The following is a 26,612-nucleotide window of genomic DNA, read 5'->3' as shown; positions in this document are numbered from 1 at the left end:
GCGCAGTTCGCTCTTGGTACTGGACTAGTTAATATTTGATCAGGTTTGAATATGCCAAAGGTAACCCCGGTGCTCCATAGATAATTCTCGCAATATCTTCACTGGCACAAAGACATAGGCTACTCCAGTATACTTTTGAGTTTAGATCCAACGAAACGGACAACAAAAATGTTCACAAACAAAATGTCACAGAATTTACACAACACAGTTGGTGATTTTATTCCGTCTACTAATTAGCACATGTTCCAAATCTACAGTTGGGAAGTAATTTACAGCAAAAAAAGAGCTGCTCAAATGTATCCATACCGAGGTTTGGATTGATGACCGTTTTATAGGCGAGTGTTCGGGCTCATCGGCAACACCTAAATAGGTTATCTGACATTCTCAATATTGGTCGTTTCTCCTTTGTTTCCCTTTCTAATTTGTTTGTGTCACAGTGCCCAGAAATCGAGTGTGCGTCAGATGACGGGGCTTTCGACAGGGCTCTGAGGTCGCTTTACGTGGTTTACTACATGCAATCACATTTGGGGTTTTTCATCAACCTGGAGAAAAGCCATCTGCAGCCATCCTCTAGGATGATCCATCTGGGTCTGGGGATCTGTTCAAAATCCTTGTCTTTCTGGATTCCAGAGAAAAAAAGATATCATTTGCCGAAGTAAGAGAGAATATCCTATTGGCAGACCAGGTTGTTTTAAAACAGCTTCAACGCTTTGTCGGAAAATGTCAAAGCTTTACGTTGGTATTTCCAGCGGCATCCTTGTTTGTAAGAGAGTGTTGCACATTTATGTCAAGATTAGACGACGTTTCCCCCACATCTCTTACACAAGAAGTGAGAGCCGAGATCCTTTTCTGGCGTTTTATAGATTCATTCTCGCAACCCATACCTTGGAAAAAGGAGCACCATGTATCAGTGGCTCTGAGTTCGGACGCGTCTGGTTTTCGTTGGGGAGGAGTTTTGGTCGGTCCGTCAGGAAACACGAGTTTTGGAGATTACTGGCCTCAAGAAATTCTAGCTGTGGAAGACATATGCTGCAAAGAGGCATTGGCTTTGTATTTTGTCTTGCAGTCGGTCTTAGACTCATTGTGGGATAGACGTGTGGACGTAACAGTTGACGCATTAGTTCTCTTTGACGTTTGAAACAGGCGCAGAGCGAAGTCGACAGCTTTGGCAAGGGTTTTAAAGTTGATTTTCGCCCTTACTTTAGAGGCTAACTTCACGCTGCAGTTGAGATGGGTCCCTTCCAAGCAAAATCCAGCGGATGCCCCGTCAAGAGAGGTGTCTAAGGCAGATGCTCGATTATCCCAGTCAATCTGGAAGCTTCTTCAGAGAGAGAGTTGGGTGGGCCTCGAGGCTTCACATTTGACTTGATGGCACTTCCTTCAAATGTGCCGAGTGGGTTAGACGAGTCTGCACTAAAATTCTACTCAAGGGATCCGGCACCTGGATCGTCGGGGGTAAATGTCTTTGCCCAGCAGTGCCCGGTGGGCGAAGAGCTTTTATTCCCACCTTTTGTTCTGATAGCTTCACTCATTCGACTGTTCCAGGAATGGGGAAATGTGAAGGTAACGATGGTTGTACCGAAGCACCCTCACCCGAAACCATGGTGGCCAAGTCTGCTTTCTTATGCACGCCAGTCAGTACGTCTGTCAGAGGAAGGACAGATGGGGGTCATTGAGTATCCATCAGCTAATGGTTACACGCCGAATAAGAAGGGTCTGCCCTTTCAGCTTTGGGCCTTTGAATGTTTCTGTCCTCACTGCGGTAAACATATGAAGGAAAATCCGCTGCCCAAGCAAATGAATGTCCTTCTCATGTCAGATTCCATGTTTAAAGGCTTGAAAGGATTCAGCTGGCCCTTGAGCCTAGATGTGCAGCTGGTCACAAGAGGGGGTCATAATATCTCATCATTGTGTAGAGCAGCAGCCACCACATGTCGACGACATGCACAGGATGCAGTGGTTTTACATGGGGGCATCAATGATTTCAGCAGATTGGCAGATTGTCAGGAGGGGGTTCAAGAGGTCATAAGAGTGTTCAGGGCAGCTGCCGTTCGGCTTCGAGCCGAGTTTCCCGATTGCGTTTTCATCTTGTCATCGGTCTGTCAAACCAGGCTGGTGAAAGTAAACCGTTCGGTAGCTGTAGTTAACGAAGCCCTAAGAGCCATATGTAATGAGGCCGGCTGGGCTTTCCTCTCCAATGATTACATTATGCAAGAGGATCTGAGGGACGATGTCCATCTGTCTTGGTGGGGCAGTCTAAAGCTTCATAGTAGGTTGCAGATGGTTTTAAGGTCAGCTCTGCACCTACGCACTGGTCCCGACATAGCTTGTTTCCGATAGAACAACAGAACATCGATCGTAAACAAATTTACATCTTCTTTTTCAAAGCGTGACGGGGTACTGGCGAGGTTGAAGACGCTAGATGGCCTTTTGGATGGGCGGGCATACGATAAGCAGAAAAGTAAGCTGGTGGCATCACTCGAAGAGTTTATCCAGAAACACCACGGCGAAGGATACCACACAGAGGGAGTCGACTTACACTCAGCTACGCCCCTGGATATTGTCGCCTTCCTAGTGGACAAGGATTCTAAAGGGAGAACACAAGTCCACACCGTTGGATGTGAAAACTTGGGCAAGCATGGCTTTTTCCCTTGTGAATGCCCTCGTCATTTAGCAGCCGGAACTGTGGACTCTTACATTGGCCAGCTCAGGGGGTATTACAATTCTGTAGGCAGAACCGAGATTTGGCGCTCAGGCTCGTTATGGGGTAACCCTTGCATATCACAGCGGGTTCAAAGATATCTACGGGCTATTCGACTGGAACAGGCCGAGGCACACGTCACACCAAGGCAAGCCGTCCCAATATTCTCGGATAAGTTACGCTGGTTGGCGACAGAAATAAAGAGGCGTTTGTCATCCCGAGAATGTAGCAGCTCTCCATTCATTCAGAGATACATATTGCAGAGAGATTTAGCATTCTTTTGATGTCTTTGGTGGGCTGGTGACAGGGCAGGCGACTTAGGCAGGACCAAGACATGCGAGATTTCGAGAATAGAGGGCGGCGACCTTCTCTTCAACCACACCGTAGGGAAAACGATTAGAGAGTCCTCTTCTTCTCTTATTGTCATTCCAAAGCTGGAGGGTCAATCAGATCTGGACCCAGCCGGGGCAGTTAACAGTTTGGTTGAACTGGCAAGGTCAAACGGTTACAGCCTTACAGATGGTTTTCTCTTTCGGCCTTCAACACAGGACCACAGGTATCTTGTCAACAAGCCTTTCGTAGGTGCCGCTCCCAACGTGCGTTTGCAGGCCTACTTTTCCTCTTCATCAGATCCAGACGATCGCCGGCTGAGGGCCCATGGAAACCGAGCGGGGGTGGCAGCCACCTTGCGTCTCCTTGGAGCTTCAGAGGAGCAGGTCATGGATCACTGCAGATGGGCTTCCAGGAAAACCTATAAGCACTACACAGAGTTGGAAAAAATAACCAGGCGTAAACAAACAGTACAGGCACTGCGCAATGCTGTCAGTAAGGATCAGGGTCAGCAATCTTCAGCTGATCTAGCGGGATGTTTTTTCAGAGGACTTAACTCAGGCTTCAAAGTTCAGCGAGCATTTCCATAGATTTCAGATTTTATAGGCCTACTGGTTGGATCTGCTTGTAGCATTGGGCTTTAAGCCTTAGTTCAGTGCATTCCTATGGAAAGAAAGAGGGAAATATTTAGAAGAGCATGAATAGGAACAGCACATAAGATGCTTGGTGTGGGACAGGCTTTTTATTCAAGGTGTACTACTCCATTACGAGATCTTAATCAAGTCATAATTATAATCATATTCATGTGTTGTAATTTTAAAATTGGCAAAGATCATCTGCAAAATGGCAACTTTTGAATGCAAGAGGCGGTGTATCAGGTTTGACAGGTTACGTGACATAATTATTTGAGAATGCATGCATAACAAAGAAAAGGGTACTCTCTTGTTTTATAATTAAAATACACAAATGAATATCAATTAAGCAACATTGGTCCTCGTTTTTCATTAAGGGTGGGGCAGGTTTTAGGGTAAGAGTTGGGATTAGAGATGGGTGGATGATGAAATGGTGAGTATGAATGGTTTGAGGGCTGGAGCTCGGTAGGGGGTTTCGGAAAGAATCTATTAAACCCATATCTAAGCCTTGTAGATTCTGGAGCCCGCAACGGAACAACAGAGCGATATAAATAGCTCACTATTTGTACCGCTCTAAACGATGAGGGCGACAGAGGAATCAAGTCATTCGTGATTCTAGCTGACCGAAGGCGTGGAGTTCGCGGGGCTGTACGTGGTAAGAGTATGGTGTTCCATATGTGCCAACGGCCTCGCATGTTTTTTTTTTGGGTCGCATGTTTTTTTTTTGGGTCGCATGTTTTTTTTTTGGGTCGCATTTTTTGTTTTGGGTCGCATTTTTTGTTTTGGGTCGCATTTTTTGTTTTGGGTCGCATTTTTTTTTGGGGTCGCATTTTTTTGGGGGGCCGCATTTTTTTTTTGGCGGCGCATTTTTTTTTTGGGTCGCATTTTTTTTTTTTGGGTCGCATGTTTTTTTTGGCGGCGCATTTTTTTTTTGGCGGGCATTTTTTTTTTGGCGGCGCATTTTTTTTTGGCGGCGCATTTTTTTTTTGGCGGCGCATTTTTTTTTTGGCGGCGCATTTTTTTTTTGGCGGCGCATTTTTTTTTTGGCGGCGCATTTTATTTTGGCGGCGCATTTTTTTTTTTGGCGGCGCATTTTATTTTTGGCGGCGCATTTTTTTTTTGGCGTCGCATCGCATTTTTTTTTGGCGTCGCATTTTTTTTTGGCGTCGCCTTTTTTTTTTGGCGTCGCCTTTTTTTTTGGCTGCGCATTTTTTTGGGGCGGCACATTTTTTTTTTGGCGTCGCCTGAAGAAAAATATAACAAGCAACTGTTTCAGCTCGGCTCAGCTTACTTCAACAAAACTAATGAAAGTAGACAAAATAATACTGAAGCTTTCAAAAAGTATTACTGTAATTGTTGCTTTACAGAAAATAGCCTGCTGAGCTAAATGTTGCAGTATTCTAATGGAAAGTGATTGTACACAGGGGCAGGTACATAAATAGTTTGCATAGTGGCTGGTTTTGAATAGTGCCCCTATTTTGAAAGATGGTACCAGCCCCCCCCCCCCATTTTTTTTTCTCTAGCCCCCCCCCCCCCCCAAAATAAATTCCGTAAAAAAAAAATGCATTAGCAAAAAGAAGGATTGTGATGTACATGCGAACAGTCTCCCCCTAAAGAAGAAATAGCCGTGACAAGGGTGCATTAGTTAATACAGGTATCACAAGTCCTAAGTTCCCCCAACATTATTCTTAATTAATGAAATAGAAATTCACGATTTCAACAATATCCCAAATGCAAATGACAGAGGACACTCTTCTGCCCATCTTGTGAGAAAATGATAGAAATCCAATTACGCATACCAACACGAAGCTCATTAGAATGAAAAAAGTGCCAATAAAAAAGTTGCAGTAAATAGCGTTGCTCCAATGTACTGGTTTGATCATACTTTAAAAGGTAGAATGTTAATCCCTTTTGTATCTAATCTAAAAGTAATAGGATTACACAGCATATTCTTTGTCATCTTTGCATTAAAAGGTCTGCAATTATCTGTTAGATTACCAAGATTGCGTCTTGTTTTAGTTAAACATCCTTTTAAACAAGGAAACTTTTGTAGGGTAAAGTTATTAATTAATGAAAGTCTACCCTGCCTTGCAGGATCACTCAAACCAGTACATTGGAGCGATGCTGTTTACTGCAACTTTTTTATTGGCACTTTTCTCATTCAAATGAGCTTCGTGTTAGTATGCGTGATTGGATTTCTATCATTTTCTCACAAGATGGGCAGAAGAGTGACCTCTGTCATTTGCATTTGGGATATTGTTGAAATCGTGCATTTCTATTTCATTAATTAAGAATAATTTTTTTGGGGAACTTAGGACTTGTGATACATGTATAGTGTGAATGAGTTTAGGATTTTATTGGTGCTCCTCATTGAAAATATGGCATAATTCCCCCCCCCCCCCCCCCCCACTTATTGATTTTCGGAGGCCTAAGTGTCAGACGGTCCACATTTCTGCACGCCTCCCTGAAAAAATTCTGGATCCACCGTGCTAGCCCCCCCCCCCACCCAAATATTTGTTCTAGAACCGCGCCTGATTCCTTGGTATTCCCAGACATCACTAGCCTTGACCAAGGCTATCAGCTTGTTCCCATACGAGCTTGTTCCCGCTACCGCACACCGCGCGCGCCGCGACACAATCACTATTACTATACCGTTAGCCTCAACGACCCTTGCGTGTGCTTTGTGTGCATGTACGTACGCCCCACACACACTTCCGCAAACAGCCGTACAATAAGTCGAAGCGGAAGATGCTTGTTCCCATATGAGCTTGTTCCCGCTACCGGTACCATACCGTACACCGCGCGCGCAGCGACACAATGTTGTACTATACCGATAGCCCCAACGACCCTTGCGTGTGCTTTGTGTGCATGTACGTACGCCCCACACACACTTCCGCAAACAGCCGTACAGTAAGTCGAGGCGGAAGATAGCCTTGACGCAACCGTGTATGCTGAATATGATAATTAGTACGCGCTATGGTAAATAGTCTTCTCTCATTGGATAACGGCTGACAAAAAAATGAATATTTATTGAATTGCATAATACGACCAAAGGTTTATAAACAGACGGCCTGTGGTAACAATAATAATTGTAAAACAACCCCTTAAAATCTTAAATAATAGTAGAATAATATTTATAAAGTTACACATAGTTTGGGGCGAAAATAAAATGAAAAGGATGAAAAAAATTAGACCTTCAAAAAAAGGCAAACGGTACAAAACCGCACGCCGGCAAAAACGATGTCACCGTGCACAGAGGCCTCGTTGGGGCCGTCCACTGCAGGCACCGGCCCGGCTGGCGCCATGCAGTGAGACACGCTGCGCTTTCACGTTCAGCGGCAAAAAAGCGCTCACGCTATTGAGTATATCTACCGCTGACTTTTTGGGGGGGGGGGGGGGTATTTCTTCTAAGCTGTCAAGGGGATATGGGAAAAAAATATTTCTCCTTCAGCAAACTTATTCTGTAAGACTGAGTTTAACTTGTATGAACAACTTATAAGTTATATGTCGTATGTACGACTAATATATCGACAGGGTACGACATATTTCGACAGGGTACAACTAATATCATCGACAGGGTACGACATATTTGTCGACAGGGTATGACATATCAAACATATGACATAATGTCGACAGGTGCCGGTACGACATATATGTCGTGCATAAGTCGAGTCGACAGGGTACGATAAATGTCGCATACGACAAAGTCGTATATAAGTGCGACTTCATATCTCGTGTGTACAAAATATGAATTGTAACTCGTTTGTTCGACTTGTTTGTCGATTATGTCGTACATACAACATATCTTGTGAGAACATACGACTTGTATCTCGTGCGATTTACATCTACGACTTACATGTCGTACCTTTGTCGTAGGTACGACATATACGATTCATACGTACGCGTTAAAATACATGTGTCGTACGTATGAGATGTAGTTTGCACATGGTACGAATTCAGGGAGAGTTTTTTTCACCATGTACCTGACAGTTTCGTATATTTCCATCCCAAAGTCAATAGCTCGTTTCTTGCAGTTAATTCATACGGGTGCTTATAGATACGAGTTATCCTGCATTCGATTAAATGGGTATGATTTGACCTGGGTCCGAGTTGACCTGTTCCCTACATTCGCTGTCAGAATAGCACGGGCAGGTAGCGGCGTGATAATGTACGCTGTTGCACCGACAAAACGTCGGCGGACTGTTTTGAACTGTCCAATTCGCAATACATGGAAATAGTATCATTTTGAACAACTGTTCACTCATATAGCGGCATATTTCATTTGTTTGTAATAAAACTGGAGAAATGGTTTAAAATGGGATTGAAATACCTGGACATACCATGGTTTGAGTGAACATACATGTACGTGGTGTATACAGTAATTTGCGGGTCATGAATATGTATGTCGCGGGTCAAAGTTTACGGGCTTTGATTGGATATCGTGTAATATATGCGCATCAGAAATTTTCGGCCGATTTCGGTCGAAACTATAAAGAAACACATAAGGAATTCGCCACGGTTGCGTCAAGGCTATCTTCCGCTTCGACTTATTGTACGGCTGTTTGAGGAAGTGTGTGTGGGGCGTACGTACATGCACACAAAGCACACGCAAGGGTCGTTGGGGCTATCGGTATAGTACAACATTGTGTCGCTGCGCGCGCGGTGTACGGTATGGTACCGGTAGCGGGAACAAGCTCATATGGGAACAAGCTGATAGCCTTGGTCAAGGCTAAGACATCACATGGGCATCATATGACAGGCACGTGGACACGTGACCCCCCCCCCAAAAAAAATGCGACGCCTAAAAAAAAAGGCGCCGCCAAAAAAAAAAGGCGCCGCCCAAAAAAAAAAGGCGACCAAAAAAAAAAAAGGCGACCAAAAAAAAAAAGGCGCCGCCAAATAAAAAATGCGCCCCCCCCCAAAAAAAAAATGCGACGCCGTTGGCACATATGGAACACCATAAGCCTCAAGGGCGCTCATAGTCGTGCGTCGATGTATGGTATGAACATGTACAGTTCACCGAAGCCACGGTGACGAGTCGTCATAAAATTAAAGCACTGTTCAATGCACTGCTTCGCTTCTCCGCTCGTCCCTAACGCCCTAGGGTTGCAGACCAGTAAATCAGTCCAGTATTTAAGCATGCTGTGGGACATGAACTTGAGGGTTTGTAAAAAATATGAGTGGAAGCCGTGCACAGGATTGTGAGCTTGCAGTTCCGTTCAATTTGGATGAATTTGGGGCCCTTAAAGCGCTCTATTTTGCAATGGAGTGTAGGCATCGTTTTTCAAAATGGCGATGGGCTTCAGGACTATTTTCAGGGGTGATCATCTTCGGATGGAAATTTCTTCTAAAAGTCATCAGTTGACTCCCCAAAAATTGAAAAGAAAATGAAAGATGATGACATAAGCTTTAATTTGATGTGTGTCTCGAACACCTTGGAGAGTTGTGAGTATTTTCCCCAAATTTCTGAAGTGGGAGCATTTACCATTGGGGTCTATGGAAGTTTATTTACTGGTCGATCCGCAACCCTAGTCAGGGTCGCAGGTGTATTATCTTTTTGAAGCGTACAGCATAGAGGGTAGTTGCTAATGTGCACGAAGCATTAAGGGGCACGTGATGTGCGCAGGGGGAAGTACTGACTGGGGTCAAAGGTCAGACAAATTTTATCCAATAAGAGCTCTAAGAAATTAGCCGGCACTGTGCTTCCCTGAAATTGCGGTGGGTTCGAGCGCAGTTCGCTCTTGGGACTGGACTAGTTAATATTTGACCAGGTTTGAATATGCCAAAGGTAACCCCGGTGCTCCGTAGATAATTCTCGCAATATCTTCACTGGCACAAAGACATAGGCTGCTCCAGTATACTTTTGAGTTTAGATCCAACGAAACGGACAACAAAAATGTTCACAAACAAAATGTCACGGAATTTACACAACACAGTTGGTGATTTTATTCCGTCTACTAATTAGCACATGTTCCAAATCTACAGTTGGGAAGTAATTTACAGCAAATAAAGAGCTGCTCAAATGTTTCTACCACTCCAAATGGTTTTTTAAAGTTAATCACCGTAAAACAAAATATTTCAGCTCGGAAAACACGACACACACAAGTAAACTGATCGGACCTCTCTGAAAACGGAAGCAGATTCGACGCCGGTCGATATGAATTTAGAAACATAGTGTTTAAACAGTTTAAACTTAAAAGAAGTAAAAAAAAAAAAAGGAAACACGTCCTAGTACTTCTTGGGGGGGGGGGGGGAACCATAACATTCAACTTCAACTAACTTCAACTATAATCTCATGCATAGGCTATACATTACATACTGTATTAACTTGATTAATCATGTATTGTGAAAATCTATTTATGATAATACCACTTGATAAGGTCTACCACTTAAATATTAATTAACATCAAAGATTATATGCATTGGTGGTACATCTGATCCAAAATTAATGTTCTTTTTTTGGTGTTCGACTTGAAATAATCATTTGATGCAATATTTGCCTCACGTCGGGCTGGGGGGGGGATTATAGTACCCACTCCATTTTATTGCTTTCGATTTAGTTTAAAATGAAGCCTTTCAATTAAAAGCTGTCGCTAATTAGGAAAAGGAATATGTACGATTTTCCCCTTAGATAGCTTCAACACAGTTTGTTCTTCAAGTGCAAACACATGAAAACTCCAACACGTTTTTGCAAAACGAAATAATATAGTATATCTTTCAGGACAATCACTATACGCAGTCAGACATTACCCTCTGTAACAACTTCTCAGAAATTGTTTGGGGCACGAGGAGGTCTCCCTTCGGAAACCTATAAGCCCTCCCCACCCCACCCTAGCCCCGTAAGGGGGGATAACAGTATACGAGTCACATTTCGAGACCTTACGAGACTTTATGTACGGTTTCAGGTTTATTCCTATCACTGGACTGTCAACTGTCATCAATTTCATTTGCATCACCATTCATTAATCAACTGTCATGTAACGCTTTTATATATTTGACATGAGTCTTATTATGGAACTTATGTATTGCAACTAGCTAAGTAACGTCCGAAACAATCGGACTTTGTCAGGCAACTAATGGTCCGGTGGGCTGATCACGTTGGTAGTCGCTTGCAATACGTACATGTATATAAGTTCCAGTATAAGATTCATTTGTATGATACTTCATCGTATACTACACTGGATGACTGAGAACATACATCATTATGCTTGTATACAGTTTCATTGATACTACACAATGTGAAGCTTCCCTTTTATCTATGAGTGTGGTTGGAACATAACATAATTATGTTGTGCAAAATTATAATCCAACATTAACTAAATGATTTTTAATAGAATGGTTTAATTTCCTGTCTGGAAAGTTGGAACAACTAACCAAGGACTAAGAATGTTTTTTTTTGCGAAGGGCAGAGCAATTTATACAAACTTCGATTTGTGACATGTCTATCGTGTGACCTGACCCTGTACACACGGGGTATTGGGGGCGGGAGCTCTCGGACCCCCCCCCCCCCCCGCTCGAGATCAGTGTCCCCCTTGCGCCCCCCCCCCTTAGAACTTGCACAGAAAACACAAAGTGAGTAATTTGACTCATTATCGTAAAAAATGAGTCATTTTGTCCGTGTAGTGACACTTTGGCTCAAAGTGTGTCACTACACGGACAAAATGACTCATTTATTACGATAATGAGTCAGGTTACTGACTTTGTGTTTTCTGTGTGGACAAGGCAAAATAGCTGCGCATTATTGAAACTAAATCTACAAACCCTCTGTGTGCCTCTCCTCCAGAGAATGAGTTCCCTGAGTCACAGTGCCCCTTTCAGACCATGAACCCTTCCCGCCAATCCCCGAGATTGTCCCCGCGATCACCCCACGGCCATGCCCCTACACCAATGAGGTCAGAAACAGACCAACAGAGACAAAACAAAACCTTCAAGAGGGAGTTCACGTGCTATTTGAATACTTGATGTGAGCCTACATAATACTGGACTACATCCATTTACACAATTAAAACAAATACACACACAAGAATCCCTGCGTGAAATTGAAGACTAGACTAGTTCTGATTACTTATGGTTGAATATGACATTACTTAATGTAAAAAAAAATGATATTGCTTTAATGATCATGTACAATTCCCACAGCTGCATTACATTAGTTCTGACTCAGCCATATTAGTACATATCTAATTACGGTATTTGGTGCGTAATAGTCCCTAGGCTAAATTTTAAAAGATTGGAAGCCTAGGCACCAGACAACTTAGGGTAAAAATCTCTTAAATCTTAGATCGAAATTTGAGATTAAAATAACGCAGTCATTCCAGTGGAAATTGGAGTGAAAACTCAATATATTCCACTGAATACATTTAAAACATCTGATCCCAAGTTTCAGTTGGTGTGAGAGAAATTCTACTGCAATAGAGTGAATTCTCAATCTTCAGGACTTCCTTTCGAACCTTTGCAACATTCAAGATTGAGTTTTGCCCTTCGCTGACGTATTTTGTCCACAGCATTTACGTGCCTAAATCAAGCAAGTTAATACAAACCAGCTGGCAAGCAGGAGGAGCGCAGAAGAAAGTACGGAGCTAGCTCCATCTAAAATGGACAGAAAAAAAGAGAAATCACAAGGTTGCTAAATAAGCAATTTGTGAAAACAAAAACTTCCATCCCATAACTCAAGGGCGGATCCAGAACACAATTTTGGGAGGCCAAACAAATTTTTGGTCCCCCCAAAAAGTGGGTAAAAAAAGTTACGGCGTGGGGTTCGGGGCCCGCTTAAGGGCCCCGAAATTTTTTTGGATTCTAGATGCTCTGTGGTGCGATCTGAGGCAATTTCTGACCACTTTAATCAATGTTTTTTTGAGGAAAAGATGGTGGTGTACTCATTGCCTGCCTTTATTGCGATGTCACATAAAAACAAAAAAAAATGGTTTCGTTTTTTTTTTTGGGGGGGGGGGGGCCATGGCCCCCTTTGGCCCCCCCCCCCCCCCTGGATCCTCCCTTGCCATAACTGTATGTGTTTTGTGAACTAACACAACCAAATGAGTCACAAGTTGTCAGATCTGGATTTGAGTAATGAGCCTGTTAATAAAATGTTACACAATGTTGATAAAATGTTACACAATGAAAATCAATAGGAACAGTCAACCTTTCTACCCCACATAACATCTGCATACATGAATATAAAAATGAAGAACAATTTATGTGCTCCATGCTGCATGTGAAAAGTAGCGTATAAGTGAAAAAAATGACTCATTTCTTGGGAACCACTGTCACTTAAGCAATGTTATGAAACACGATCTACACGTTGCATTTGAATAAAAAAAAGGTTCCAAGATGGCAGCTCGCAGTGATTGAGTTCAATATCTACATGCAGCGAATCTTTGCGATTATTTCTTTGCTTAAGGGCCCCCAATCACAACATTAGCACTCCTGCAGACACAAGAACCACTGGCCTTTGAGCTAGATAAGCCAATATTAAATATTTCCGCTATTAAGAACGCAACGACGCTAAAGAATTCGTATGTATGAAGGTATTTGCAATTTTGAGTTGGGGTAAAAGCGCTAAAATGCATATGAGTCATGGTGCCTAATCTATATGGGCACATTGAGACATCTATGACGAATTACATTGATCGATATAGCCCGATTGTCTTACCTGCAGTGCACGTAAGGAGAACGTTCATTGAATTAGTGCAGTCGTGTTGGTACCATTCTCCCCGATCGCACTGGTCCAAGGTCTCCTCGTCTCCCTTACAAGACACACCACTTAGAAACATCGGTCCACTACCCATATAGGTTACTGTCTGTGCATAAGAATACAAGCAATACTAATTTGTGTTAATTATTCCAATCTAGGGAATAGGGACGGATGGTAATATGGATGATACTTCTTATATTAACTGTCGCTTTAGTCCCACAGAAGCACGCTATTCGGCAATATAGTGGCACCTCTCCACTGATCTCCGTGCAACATTCTGGATAGCCCAACGGCGACCTCGTACCCATGGTGTCGAGCAGTACGCTCCCACCACTACATGTTCTCACAGCCTGGTATTGGACCATTTGCATGTAATCTTGCAAAGGAAAATTAGGAATAGTCTGGTGCCTGGCTGTCAGTTTTTAAGTCATTGTTGCTTTTTGTTAGCGGTTTCTGGGGTAACAACAGATCTAGTACGTCGTTGCATGACTTCCAAAAACAAGATAACTTTTTTTTTTCAAAGTTAAGCTGTTACAATCTTATCCTGCCAACATGCAGTATTACACTACATTATGATTAAAAGGAAAGCGGACAGTGGGATCGCTTTGAGGTTCAACGGTGGATCCGGCGGGCATGCTTCCCCCCCCCCCCCCCAAAAGGCAACCACTTCGTATACCACCCACAAAACTCAACAAAGGCAATACATGTACATTTTATTTGTTGAAAACAGTACTGGATATAGTTCAAGAATATTTTCGGATCCACTTTTTCGGGGAACAAAAAGTGCTTTGCCTCCCCCCCCAAAAAAAAATCCCCCCTCAAACCCACATTGTATTCTGGATCCTCCCTTGTTGAGGTGGAGTAGACGTAATTCACAGCAAACATTAAAAACACGTTGGAAATTAAACACCAAGTACACGATATAATCCATTACTTGCTTTAAAATAAAGCAATCCCGTGGGAGGAGGTTGAATCCATTGGCTGTTGGGTCATTCTATAAATTTGGGATCCAAAGTGTGACATTTTTCCCGTCCCTGTTACCTTGGTACTTTGTAATTTGCCATTCAAGCATCATTAAGAATGACTTCAAATGAATGTTTATTTGTTGGGTAGGTAGTTTGCTATTCTTATACACTCTTGGAGGATGACTGCATTAAGGAGTGCATCAGAATTATACAATCATAGATGTCAGATGTAACAGGGACGGGAAAAAAAGTGGACCCCAAATTTATAGAATGACCCTGTTGGAAGTGAAGTCCCTGTCGGCCGTTTATCACTCGTAAAAACAAAATGTGAAACTAATAATAATTGATTTGCCAAGTTTACCTCTTATTACAAATATTTAAGCATCACGAGAATTCTTTTAATATAAACAATTTTCTAAACGAAATTTGTTTCATAAACGGCCTTTATTTCGACAACTGTATTTTTTTATAAGATGGGAGTGGCAGACACTGGCGTAGTGGCTAACAAGCTATAATTTTAGGGCTATAGGTTTCTCGTACATCGTTGGTTACGGTTGTCGCCTGTCATATAGTGGGTATTTGGTGATCTGACATATAGACACCACAACGAAGCCCGCGTGCATTCTTAAAACTAAGGGTCGGATTTGATCCGGAATCCCGGTCCTATTTTGACCTGACACTTTTCAGGCTCAAAATGACATCTTTGCAGTCTTTTAGAGTGCAGCACGAAATAACTATCGACAAGGGTAAAAATTATTCCATGAAACTTCTCAAACTAAGAGAATGGTTCTGAACCCCCCCCCCGATATTTCCCACATGGTGTTTCCGCAAACCTTTCATTCATTAGTATCTCCAGCGTGCAAAGTCTCAAATCTCACTAAAAATTATATTCGACAAAGAGACACGCAAGAGAGGCTGTGTTATGCATAAGGTTATCTATAAACTGCAGACTGCTTGTCAAATATTTACCGATAACGGCGGTCCGAATCCAAGCTCTCTGCAGACGACCTGAGAGTTTGTCTCAGTCCAGCCCTCTGAACAAACGGCTCCCCAGCGACCGTCGCGATAGATTAACACAATGCCAGTCTCCTTCGCCGAATAACTTAAAAGTCTCACAGGGTAGCGGGACTCTGTGTGAGGCAACAGTTAAAATAACGCTTGTTAGAATATCAGTGAAGTTGTATTATTCGTGCACTACATGCATTCATCATCTCCATCTATCTAATTCATGGGGTTCCTTGGCGAATTGGGTGACAAGAAATACCTGCACGTTTAGTGAAAATAACTCGGAAACGAACTGTCGGAAAACAGCATACTTCAAGGCATACCTGGAATTGGACCGCTGCAAATGACGTTCACTTCGTAAGTGTCCGACTCGCTCAAGCAGTCCTGATTTGGCTCATTGTGCCTGGTGTAACACTGTGCAAGCGACGACTCGCCCCCGGTACAACTGATGTAGCCGCCCATCATTACGGGTCCGGAACCCCGGCCGAAGCGGCCGTCGGAGGGTGTGTCAAGACCGTAGCCAAGCCCCAGTTCCTGGCATATCACATTACTCCCTTGGTAGGCGAACTCGTAGTTATCCTTTTCTTGACAGACACTCCCCCATGTCCCGTTGAGGTGGACTTCGAGTCGGCCTTCGTTCTGATTGGCACCATTCACTAGCCGTACCTTAAAATCGTCGGGCTCTTCGAGAAAATGATGAAAGACGGTGGGGAGTCAGGATGGTAATTTATCGCCTTATATACCACAATGACCGTGAACCAGTTCGAATTCAACCCAATTAGACATTTCTCAAATTATTATTTGTTCGCAGCCAAAACCTTTACTATCCGTTCAAGAGACGAATGACCTATTGTAGGCACTCTTTCATAAAGAAAAACAATACAACAAAACATGTAACGGTAATGAGCATTTTGGTAAGAATGAGACGTTCAGAACTTTACAGATTTCTGCGTTTTCAGCTGACACAATTTGAAGTTTTAAAAACGACGGTGATTCTCTGCTTTTGAGGGAAGAACTGAAAGGAAACCCGTTACGTACCTTTAATTAAATTGCAGACGGCTCCAGCCTGCTGCCCAGTAGGGCATTCATCCCGGAACCAAGCCTTGGCGGGACACTGAAGGATATGGCTCTCATTACCGGTGCAGGCGAAATCAGTGGCCAGGTAGGATTCTTCGTTACGGTTGTGCCGTGTCGTGGTGTCGTGTCTCTCGAAGTAAGAACCGGTGGTGGCGCGGTGTGCCGAGTGGTAGCCAGCCTGGCGGCAGATGACATCAGCGTCGGCGATATCCCAACCCTGGTCACACACCATGAAACGATGATTGTCATAACTGACGGTATAAAGTTTGAGCAGTACTCGTCCCTCTCCACCAGCTGACCGTGCACTGCCGCCGCCGAGATACACGTAGAAATTTTCCTTGGCACGAGGATCTGTATGGTTTCCGTTTTGCAAAACAGAAAATAAAGCCCTTTTTAGCGAGGTTTCCACAGATGATGGATCCCAACCAAGCCCATTCCAACAAAACAGAACAACCTAGCTCAAACCCCAGAACAGCCAAGCCCGTGCAAACCTTAACCAACTCAACGCAGAGCAACTTAACCCAGCCACCCAGCCCAGCCCAGCCCAGCCCAGCCCAGCTCAGCCCAACCCAACACAACCCAACCCAGCCCAACCCAACACGGCCCTATACCCAAACCCAACCCGTCCAAGCCCAACCGATTTTAACGTATCTAAACCCAGGCAAAGCCACACCAAACCACGTCCCGTGCCAACCAACACCCACCCCAACCAACCCAATCCAAACCTACCTAATCACCCATTGTTCATGTTATAATTGTGTATAAAAAAAATAAGAAGCATGTAATAATTTGGCCAGCTAGCAATCCGGTGATAACAGTGCATAGGCATACCTATAAATTCGTCCTGGTCCAAGCACTTCACTGCAGCAGCATGACTGGCATCCGCACACTGGTGCTCCATCCATCCGTCATTTGCGCACTCGTCCAGTCTGGTCTCCGACCCCTTACACCTTACGTTACTCAGCCAGACCGGTCCCGTCCCATTTCCTGCATCATGTTCCCATCCGTACTTGGCAAGCCATGGGAAGCCGAGTTGTTTGCACACCACCAAGGCGTCAAAGAAGCCCCAACCATCGCTGCAGACAGCGCCCCATTGGCCGTTGTTCAGGACCTCGACTCGGCCCTGTTTGCCGCCGACATTCGATAGGCGAACATCATGATCTGAAAATACATGTATATAATTTATGTATGAGCCAGTGGCGTAGCCACCGGCGGGGCGTGGGGGGGGGGGGGACGACCGCCCCCATGAAACCTTGTCGCCCCCCAGTCGCCCCCCACTGAGATTTTGAGTTTCAAAAAGAATTTCATTGATCTAAATCTAAATAGTCGCGAATGATCCACATGATGACCACTGAGAAACGACCCTTCGACCGGCGACCGCGGACCAGTAAGCTGACAACCGACGTGACATAGCGCATAATGATAATCTAAAATGCGTATTATCACCCACTGCACTGCTCGCTCACACCACGGAACACGTATTATAGACAGGTGGTCCGTGGGTCACACAGTTTCAGTCAGCGATATCACGCGAATCGGCCACGCACAAACTTTTTCCTCCATTCATATAAGCTATTAAAATAATAATAATAGACCAATTAAAATTCCTTGAAATCAGTTGCGTAGCCACGAAGGGGCGTGGGGGGGGGGCCATGAAACCTTGTCGCCCCCCCCCCAGTCGCCCCCCCCCCCCTTGAGATTTTGAGTTTCTAAAAAAATTATCATTGATCTACATGACGCCATGGGCGTCAATCCTGGGGGGACAGGGGGACTGGTCCCCCTCCCACTTTTTGAAGGGTGGGGGACACAATATCAAATGTCCCCCCCCCCCAGATTTTTGAACTCGTGTCTCATTTACAGAGCCCTATTATGTACTACAATGTATCTTTTGCTTAGAAAATATTGGTTAAAGTGGTCAGAAATTGCCTCAGATAGCACCACAGAGCATTTAGAATCCAAAATTTTTCGGGGCCCTTAAGCGGGCCCCGAACCCCACGCCTATAGCTCAGAATTCTGGTAGCTGATTCGATGACTCCAACCTCGAAAACAATGTTCACAAAATTTTCTTATGCCTTTAGCTGAGAAAACCTGGAAAATTATGTTTGAATTATTATCTTTTGTGCTAAGATAATTATTGGTTAAAGTGGTAAGAAATTGCCTCAGATCACACCACAGAGCATCGAGAATCCAATTTTTTTCGGGGCCCTTAAGCGTCGATCCACCGTATATATTAGTGAATGTACACGTACATGTGCATGTATTTAGGTTTTCGACATCGTGTTTCTTGCCCTTGTTTAATTCTTTCATTGTTTCCTTGTTACCCTTCAGAACGGGCTTACCACTGCCAGGGTTAATGGGCTTACGGGCTTATGATGGGCACTCCTCAGTGTTTAACAAGGGATACCACGGTGCTTACCAGGGCTTTTCATCTACACAAGCAAGAACATGTTAATAAATGTACCGTTGTCTGCTACGCCCAGTCTCTCCACCGGTCATTTCCTTTCCCCCTTTGCCATTCCATTACATTTTGGTGACCCAGACGTGATGTTCCGAGCATACACCCAGCTTCACAATCAACAGCTTGACAGTTATTGGGCGGTTACCATGGAAACTGACCCAAATATCACACGCCGAGTTCTGCGATCCCATGCTGCAGAACCACCTGTAGAAATCCAACCGGATGTTTCCATACCACTGCTTGATGATCAACGCAGTGTCCAAGGATCGTCCAAGAGCGGAAGCAGCAGCCATGCGTCTTCATCGCAGCGGTCACAGAAGAATGTTCACCTGCGACAGCAAGAACTTGCGCTGGCCCAGCTCCGCCTGAAGATCGAGATTAAATCAAGAGCAGAGCAAGACGCGATCGACGAACGGCTACTTGAGGCTCAGCAAGCTCGCCTAGCAGCGCCGAATGAGGAACAACATCTTCTCAAGAGAAAGGAGAACCTTTCCAGGCAGATGGAACTCGAACTGCAACTGCGGAACGCCGAGATCAATCTTGCACATGCAAAACTTGACTCAGAACTTGTCTCCAAAGACAATTTGGCGGAACCGCATCTCTCACCATCTGAAGGGCCAAATGTAGGCTACAGAATTCCTCAGCGGCAAACCTTGTCTGCAAATGTAAGCAATGCTTTACGCGAAAGCTGCAGCGTACAGTCGCATTTTCCCGTGCCTCAACCGAGCGCCATATTGACTCAACCGAGTAATGCGTTGCCCCCACCGAGTGCTGCATTGCCCCCACCGAGTGCTGCATTGCCCCCACCGTGCGATGCATTACCCCACCGAGCGTTGCATTGCCGCAACCGTGTAATGCATTGCCCCCGCTGAGCGCTGCATTGCCCCCACCGAGCACTGCATTGTCTCAATCCAGTATTGTTGCTCCCCTGCATAGCAGTTCATTTGTGAATTCCTTTCCATACATGTGTGTGTCCTCTGGACCTACTTTTCTTCCCACATCTGTTTCATTTCCTAATACAGGTACATGTACAGTCGCCACATTGATCACACCCCAGACCTCGTTTTCACTTGGCACCATAGCACACCTGGGACACATGTCCGCCTCTCCGTCGGACATTTCCGGTCATCCTTTTGCAACCTTGCAATCCTCTCGTCAGTTGGGCACCAGTCCCACACCGACTGCCCTCCTGACCACGCCCATACCGTATGCACCAGTGCCTGTGAGAACTCAGCCAGTCCCTCTGGCTGGTCTTTTCAGTGATCAATGGGTGAATTCAGTTTCAACTGGTAAGTCTTCACCTGAAACTTGCCATGAAACTTCCCAGCCAATCACTCCCCACATGGAGTCTCCGCCCCCGAAGGGCACATCAGCAGATCTACCTATGATGGCACCAGTGCCCTGTAGTCCTGCTTTGATGAACCAGATGATGCTAAGTTCCATGCTAGCTGCATCAGCAGGTGGAATAAACATGGAAGTACCCCATTTCAGTGGAGGTGATCCATCTGAATTCCGGTGCTTTGAAACCATGATTAACGGCTGTATCAAGCCCTTGATACACTTGAGTGAGTTGCAGAAATACTTTATTGTGAAGTCCAAGCTTAGTGGCCAGCCCAAAAAAGATATTTTGGGACTGGAACATGACCAAACCCCCTTCACCAAGGCCATGTTAACACTAAAGCGACTCTATGGTGACATAGGTGTACTCATTCGCGCCAAAATTGAGCGTCTCACCACGTGGCCGAGAGTAGCAGCAAATGACTCAAAGGGACTAGTTGAATTTGCCTCAGCAGTCTCCACCCTCATCACCCAACTTGAAACCGCTCCCGAGGGACAGGCGGAGCTTCGAGCTAACTCCACCGCCTGTGTTCTGTGTGGCCGACTGTCAAACCAGCACCAAACAGCTTTCCTGAAGCAAATGGAAGCTAAGCGCATCCATACCTTTTCCTTGATCGACCTAAACCGTTGGTTAAAGGAAACTGCATCCGTTGCACGTAAAAAGGTGCAACTTGAAGACAGCCTACGAGTCGGCTCCCAAAGTAGCCATGACCATCGTCGACGAGGCGTGTCCACCTACCATACCGAGAGTGGAAACAAGAGCTAAAGCCAGTCGGCTGGAAAAAGTAGCAGCAATCGAAACACATCTGTCAACCAGTCACCAGGCAGTGGAAAGAAGCCATTCAGGAAGTGGTGTCCTCACTGCAAAAATGACCACTGGTTATCCCGCTGCAACGAATTTGGCAAGCTCACAGTAGCAGAGCGATTGAAGTGGATCAAAGATGGTCGTCGCTGTTGGCAGTGTGCACGCCTGCACAAAGAAGGCCAGAGCTGCGACTTGAAGAAAACCTGCCGGGAGTGTGATCAACTCCATCTCACCATCCTTCACAATCTTGTCGCTCAACCAGGCTACGGAGTCTACTACTGCAACTTCAATCCCAATTTTTCCGCCTTTTACAGTGATGGTAATCCATGGCGTCCCAGAGATGTGAGCATGAAGATCGTTCCTGTTATCCTTTACGGTAACGGGACCCAGCTGAAGACTCACTGTCTTCTAGATGATGCTGCCAACTTTACCATGGTGTTACCAGAGGCAGTCAGAGCTCTCCGTCTCAAAGGCAAAGGCACAGAGATGCCTATAGCCACTGTTCGAGAGGAGTGTACCCCCTGTAAAGGAACCCTGCTGAAGCTCCAGATCGCTCCCGAAGATGACCCTCACAACAAGACTCTGTTGTCCCAAGTTTTCTCATCCCCAATGCTGCGGCTATCCGAACATTCAGTCCCAGCTAGAGATCTGCAGAAAAAATGGGCTCACCTATAAGGACCTTCCTCCTCATGACTGTAGGAATGTCCGTCCTCTGATGCTCCTTGGCAGTGACAGACCTGACCTGATAGTCCCAATCGAGAGCCACTTTGGCCCAGAGGGGGCACCAGTGGCCGTCCGAACCAAATTAGGTTGGGCAGTGCAAGGTCCCACGCTCACCTACAGACGTGGAGGTGAGGTGAATCACCTGCAGGGACCTACCAGCCGTGAAGCCGATGAGGTCCTGCATGAGAATGTCTGCAGGATGTGGCAAAATGATGTACAAATATATGTACAATGAACGAAAGCAGGTGACCCGCTCCAAGCAGGATAAGAGAGCCGTAGATTTCCTAGGAAATACTTATAAAATTGTCTTGACTCTCCACAGAGTTTGTACAAAACCGCAGAAGTAGCATCAGGTTGCAACATTCTCAGAATATATTCCAAAGTATCGTATTTTCCAAACAATGTTATTTCCTGTGGTTAGTGAGATGGTGATATTCAGATTAGCCTTGGCCAATGCTCTCGTCGTTATTCGTCCCGTACGCGGTCAATCGTCGGCATATATCCTCACGCGCTATGCACATGCATGTAAAAATACAGCGCGAACAGCGACCTCACGCGGCCACTATTTTTATGCAAATCAGTTGGAGACGATGTCGAGCCTTGGTTCAATCGTCGGCCAAAGCTTATGTTTTTCTTTACTTTGCGCTAGATTTCCAGCGCACGACCTCGTATGCGAATACAGATAATGTAGGCGGGGCTAATATGTGGAGTGTCCAATCACACCTTGGTAAATCCGGACGTCATCAAATTATTTGCAGCTTTTCCGCCTTTTGCGGACGTGACAGGAACCACAGTTTTTGTGCATTGGTGCCGTGTGCAGAGACACACAATGTGTACGTGTATGGACTATGTACGGTGCTACGTTTCACTATGCAAGTTTCCACGCAACGATCGACCAATAAGAAAACGACATTTAAGGTCAGCTAAGGCTATTAACATAATGAGCACCACCCCCAAAACCTCACATGGACGATTGAACCAAGGCTCGACATCGTCTCCAACTGATTTGCATAAAAATAGTGGCCGCGTGAGGTCGCTGTTCGCGCTGTATTTTTACATGCATGTGCATAGCGCGTGAGGATATATGCCGACGATTGACCGCGTACGGGACGAATAACGACGAGAGCATTGACCAAGGCTATATTCAGATGTGTACTCCATATAATAAATATCAAGGTAAACAATGTGGTTCTCCATTGAATGGGCAATGACATGTGGTTTCACAAACCAAACAGCTCTGTGCATATAATGAATTGCTTGCCAAACTTGTTCTTGTGGTGTTAAAGTTCCTCACAGAATATAAAAGATAGCATCAAAAAGCATGTATAGAGTTTTCAGCCTAATCCAATATAATCTCGTAGGTGTAACCATGGTGTAACATACATGTATTAAACTCCATTTAGGCCTAAAAAAAAAGTCTCCGGTTTCTGGTATGCGCGCGCGTCGCCGTAGCCATGCGCGTCGGCAAAATGAAAAAGTTTTTTTTTTCAATAAAAGATGATGTCTCAAAACCGCCAAACTCACTGGTTTGACTGGAATCCTGCTGCTGCACAATTTTAACGTGTTTTTAGATGGGGTTATGATCGAGAATAGGCTTTATGTGGCCTCTCCGGACTCCCATATATTTGCACTAAGTTTAGTCGGGCACCATTTGCAGTCATCAGCCGACATTTGAAGCAAAAAAGACAGGTAAAAAAAAAAAAAAAAGCCGCGTCGCCCCACCACTTTTTGGGCAAGCTCCATACCAGAAACTGGAGACTTTGTTTTTGTTTGGCCTTATAGCGCTATATCACACCATTTGCAGTCATCAGCCGACATTTGAAGCAAAAAAGACAGGGTAAAAAAAAAAAAAGCCGCGTCGCCGCACCACTTTTTGGGCAAGTTCCATACCAGAAACCGGAGACTTTTTTTTTGGCCTTAGCTTTGAGAGTAAGGAAGACAGTGTGTTCGCACTAAACACCAGTATCTGTGAATGTGGGCCACTTGGACAAATTGTGAAGAACTTAAGATGTGCACCCATATCCGAAGGGTTAACAATAGGATCTTGTCATGATGAAAGCACATAGTCCATGTAGATTCGTGCAGTTAGCACAAATCTACAGTTCCTCGTCCATTATCCTCAACTTAATTGGAAGAAATGACTCCCATTATAAGTATGGCTTGAATCTACATGTGTCAACCAGCCTATATCGCAAGCACATCCACAGTATCAGGTCCGCATAATCGCATTGCCTCAATATACCAATTGGTATGAATCCAATTTGATGCAAATTACCATCTGACATCCGCAGTGAATGCCATCAGGCTCTTTACTTTGCCAATAACTGCGTGAGCTTGCGTTCTGAGCAAAAGAAACAACAAGCAGTCAGGGAGCTAGCTTCCGGTGCTTGATTGCAAATGAATGAGACGCTTACCAGGTTGGGTAATTAAATGTCTCGAGAACGTTGTATGGGTGTATGGTCGTAGGTGTAAGTCAAATACACGTCATGGCATCATTTCCACCAGAAGAATGTTCAGATTAAAGTCCATGATGGTGAACAGAAATCATATTTTCTAAAACCAATGAGGCCTCCATACCAGAAGTTAATAGGCACGTATAACTATTGCCAATTACCCGAGATTATAGGGCCATAGACCTTAAATACAACTCAAAACGATGAAGAAAATTGTCGCCATCAGTTGCGTGCAAAATGCAGAAAGTACTTTGGTAAAACATGTAACGTGACACATGCAGTGCCCTGTATGTAGCAGAAGTCACAGTTGAATTAGTACTGTAACGTCTCTCTTGGGTGAGAGACATTATCAAATAAGAGTCAGATACGATACAAATATCTAACACACACACACACACACTAGTACTTTTATTCGGGAATAATTACATCTCAGCTCAATAGAGGGCGCACTATATACAATGTTTAGTTTGGGCGTACATGATTATCTGTGTACAGACATGGGTCTATGGCCAGTGAGCGGCGCGGCCAGCTCGATAATCTATGTGAACATGTCAGGAACTCTGTCGGGGTCAGAGCCCAGATGCATCATACGTGCGGGAGCTCTGTGTAGGTCAGAGCTCAGCTCAATAATCTACTGGGTAAGAGCCCTGGTAAGACGCGCACCCAAAGGTCTATAATAAAGCGCGTAGAAATGGCAATTCTGGTCATTGTTGTGTACTGGGCCAGTACAACAATGACCAGAATTGCCATTTCTACGCGCTTTATTATAGACCTTTGGGTGCGCGTCTTAGCCAATGGGAGCATAGGATTCTGGTAGTTAGAAATAATGCATACGTGTACAAAGGCATGGGGAAAGTTCTCTATGGGGGATTTGTACACGACTGACAAACATTCTACTGGAAGAAAGTCCGAGAGCAGTGGTTAGCGGGCGAAGTAGGATCACTCGTGGGTGCCTTACGGGGAACTGATCCTCAAGGAAAAGGGAAAGGGAATAACTTCTCGGTACATAGGGTTGTGTACAAGACTTAGTCTCTAGACTAGGTAGGAATCTACACACTAATGCTGAGGAGTAAAACTATCAGGGGTGTGAAATCTCAGCTTTAAAGCTGATTTCAGCTTTTTTTGTTTTGGATTTCAGCTATTTTCCCTCACTTGCTGTGTACAAAAGTATAAGAGATTTCCAAAGTTCAGCTTTTTTACACCTTTTTAAAGCTGTTTTCAGCTATTTTTATCAGTGGTCACTCACACCCCTGAACTATGATATGAAGGACGTAACCTGACCTCTAGCTACCGTAGGTCTCGGCCAGTGGGTTAGCGGGACACACTCGCTGGGGTGTACGGGGTCACAAAGGGGTGAATACACGGGTAGGTTTTAGCGAGCCACATTCGCTAAATGCTCGGGGTCAATGTGGGTCGGATGCGAGGTAAAAGGTGTGTGAGGGGAACTCGCATCGACTCCGGGGAAAGGTGGAGGGAAAATGGCCAAGTCCTAAGTACATGTCCCATGGCGGTACATGTTCAATAGCAGTGAGTGCTACACAATAGCGTACAACGAAGTGCACACTAGTGCGTGTGTCTAAAACTTCGTGGCAAGCTTCGCGCTGTGGGAGGACACACGTACACAGGATCGCTGCAAGCATTACGCTGTGCATGGAGTGGAATGGATTGGTTGGGAAAGAAGTAAACTACGCAATTTGCGGGAACGCAACACTACTTATCATGTTTCTCCATGTCCAGACACACATTCTTGTATTAAAGCCCTCACCAAAAAGCACATTTCTCTTTACAAAAAGTAATTCCCTTAGAGAAAATGACGTTTGGGAAAAGAACAACGTACCTTGTGCTATTGCTGCGGCTAAAAGCACGAAAAAGATGATAGTGGTGCATTTCAAGGCGATCTGCATGATATGAGAAAGACAAGACGTTCAGCCGGGAAGGTACGAACACTCCTAGCTCTATGTTCGTAGCAAGTGGACCTTCACAGTCAAGATACCTTTCACAGTGGTCCAACCACTTCGTAGGTACAAGTGGAACTGGAAGGAGAACAGTGACAAGGCGTGAGCTGAGTATCGGCATGACCCCTGACCGGCCGGCTGCACACCCTATCACCAGCTGGTGCCTGCGGTGCGGAAAGAAACCGTTTATTCATCATGTGTAGCGTCATGCGATCATACCGGTCGATGTTGGCTTTGGGCATCATGGCATTTACATGTATACGCTCCACTCACGGTTCATCATGAAGTCCTCTTCTTTATCAATAGGGTGGATACGTGACAAGTGATTCTTATTCCAAAATGGGGTGGGGTGTGGGTTTTAATAGTTTTCACGATATTATTTAAACTTTTCTAAATTTCCAATAATAAATATGGGAAACGCTATTCTTTATATAATGCGCAAGTTATGTGATTATACTTTATAGCAAACCATCCCC

At 44.7% G+C, this 26,612-nt stretch overlaps 1 protein-coding gene across 1 annotated transcript; it reads right to left on the bottom strand.

The window, feature by feature from the left end:
- Positions 1–11,283: 11,283 nt before the first annotated feature.
- On the bottom strand, positions 11,284–26,489 carry LOC119744819 (neurotrypsin-like). The gene is made up of 7 exons (XM_038220971.1): positions 26,019–26,489; positions 17,236–17,565; positions 16,366–16,755; positions 15,651–16,010; positions 15,292–15,452; positions 13,316–13,463; positions 11,284–12,252 (listed from the first exon to the last, which is right to left on the bottom strand). Exons 1-7 carry the CDS (start codon positions 26,083–26,085, stop codon positions 12,179–12,181), a joined length of 1,530 nt encoding a protein of 509 aa, XP_038076899.1. The 5' UTR covers positions 26,086–26,489; the 3' UTR covers positions 11,284–12,178.
- Between the last annotated feature and the right edge of the window lie 123 nt (positions 26,490–26,612).

The sequence above is a fragment of the Patiria miniata genome, unplaced genomic scaffold (genome assembly GCF_015706575.1).
Source record: "Patiria miniata isolate m_02_andy unplaced genomic scaffold, ASM1570657v1 HiC_scaffold_7, whole genome shotgun sequence".
Lineage (NCBI taxonomy): Eukaryota > Metazoa > Echinodermata > Asteroidea > Valvatida > Asterinidae > Patiria > Patiria miniata.
The sequence above is the reverse complement of the archived record's forward strand: the minus strand, read 5'-3'. Positions and strand labels throughout refer to the sequence as shown.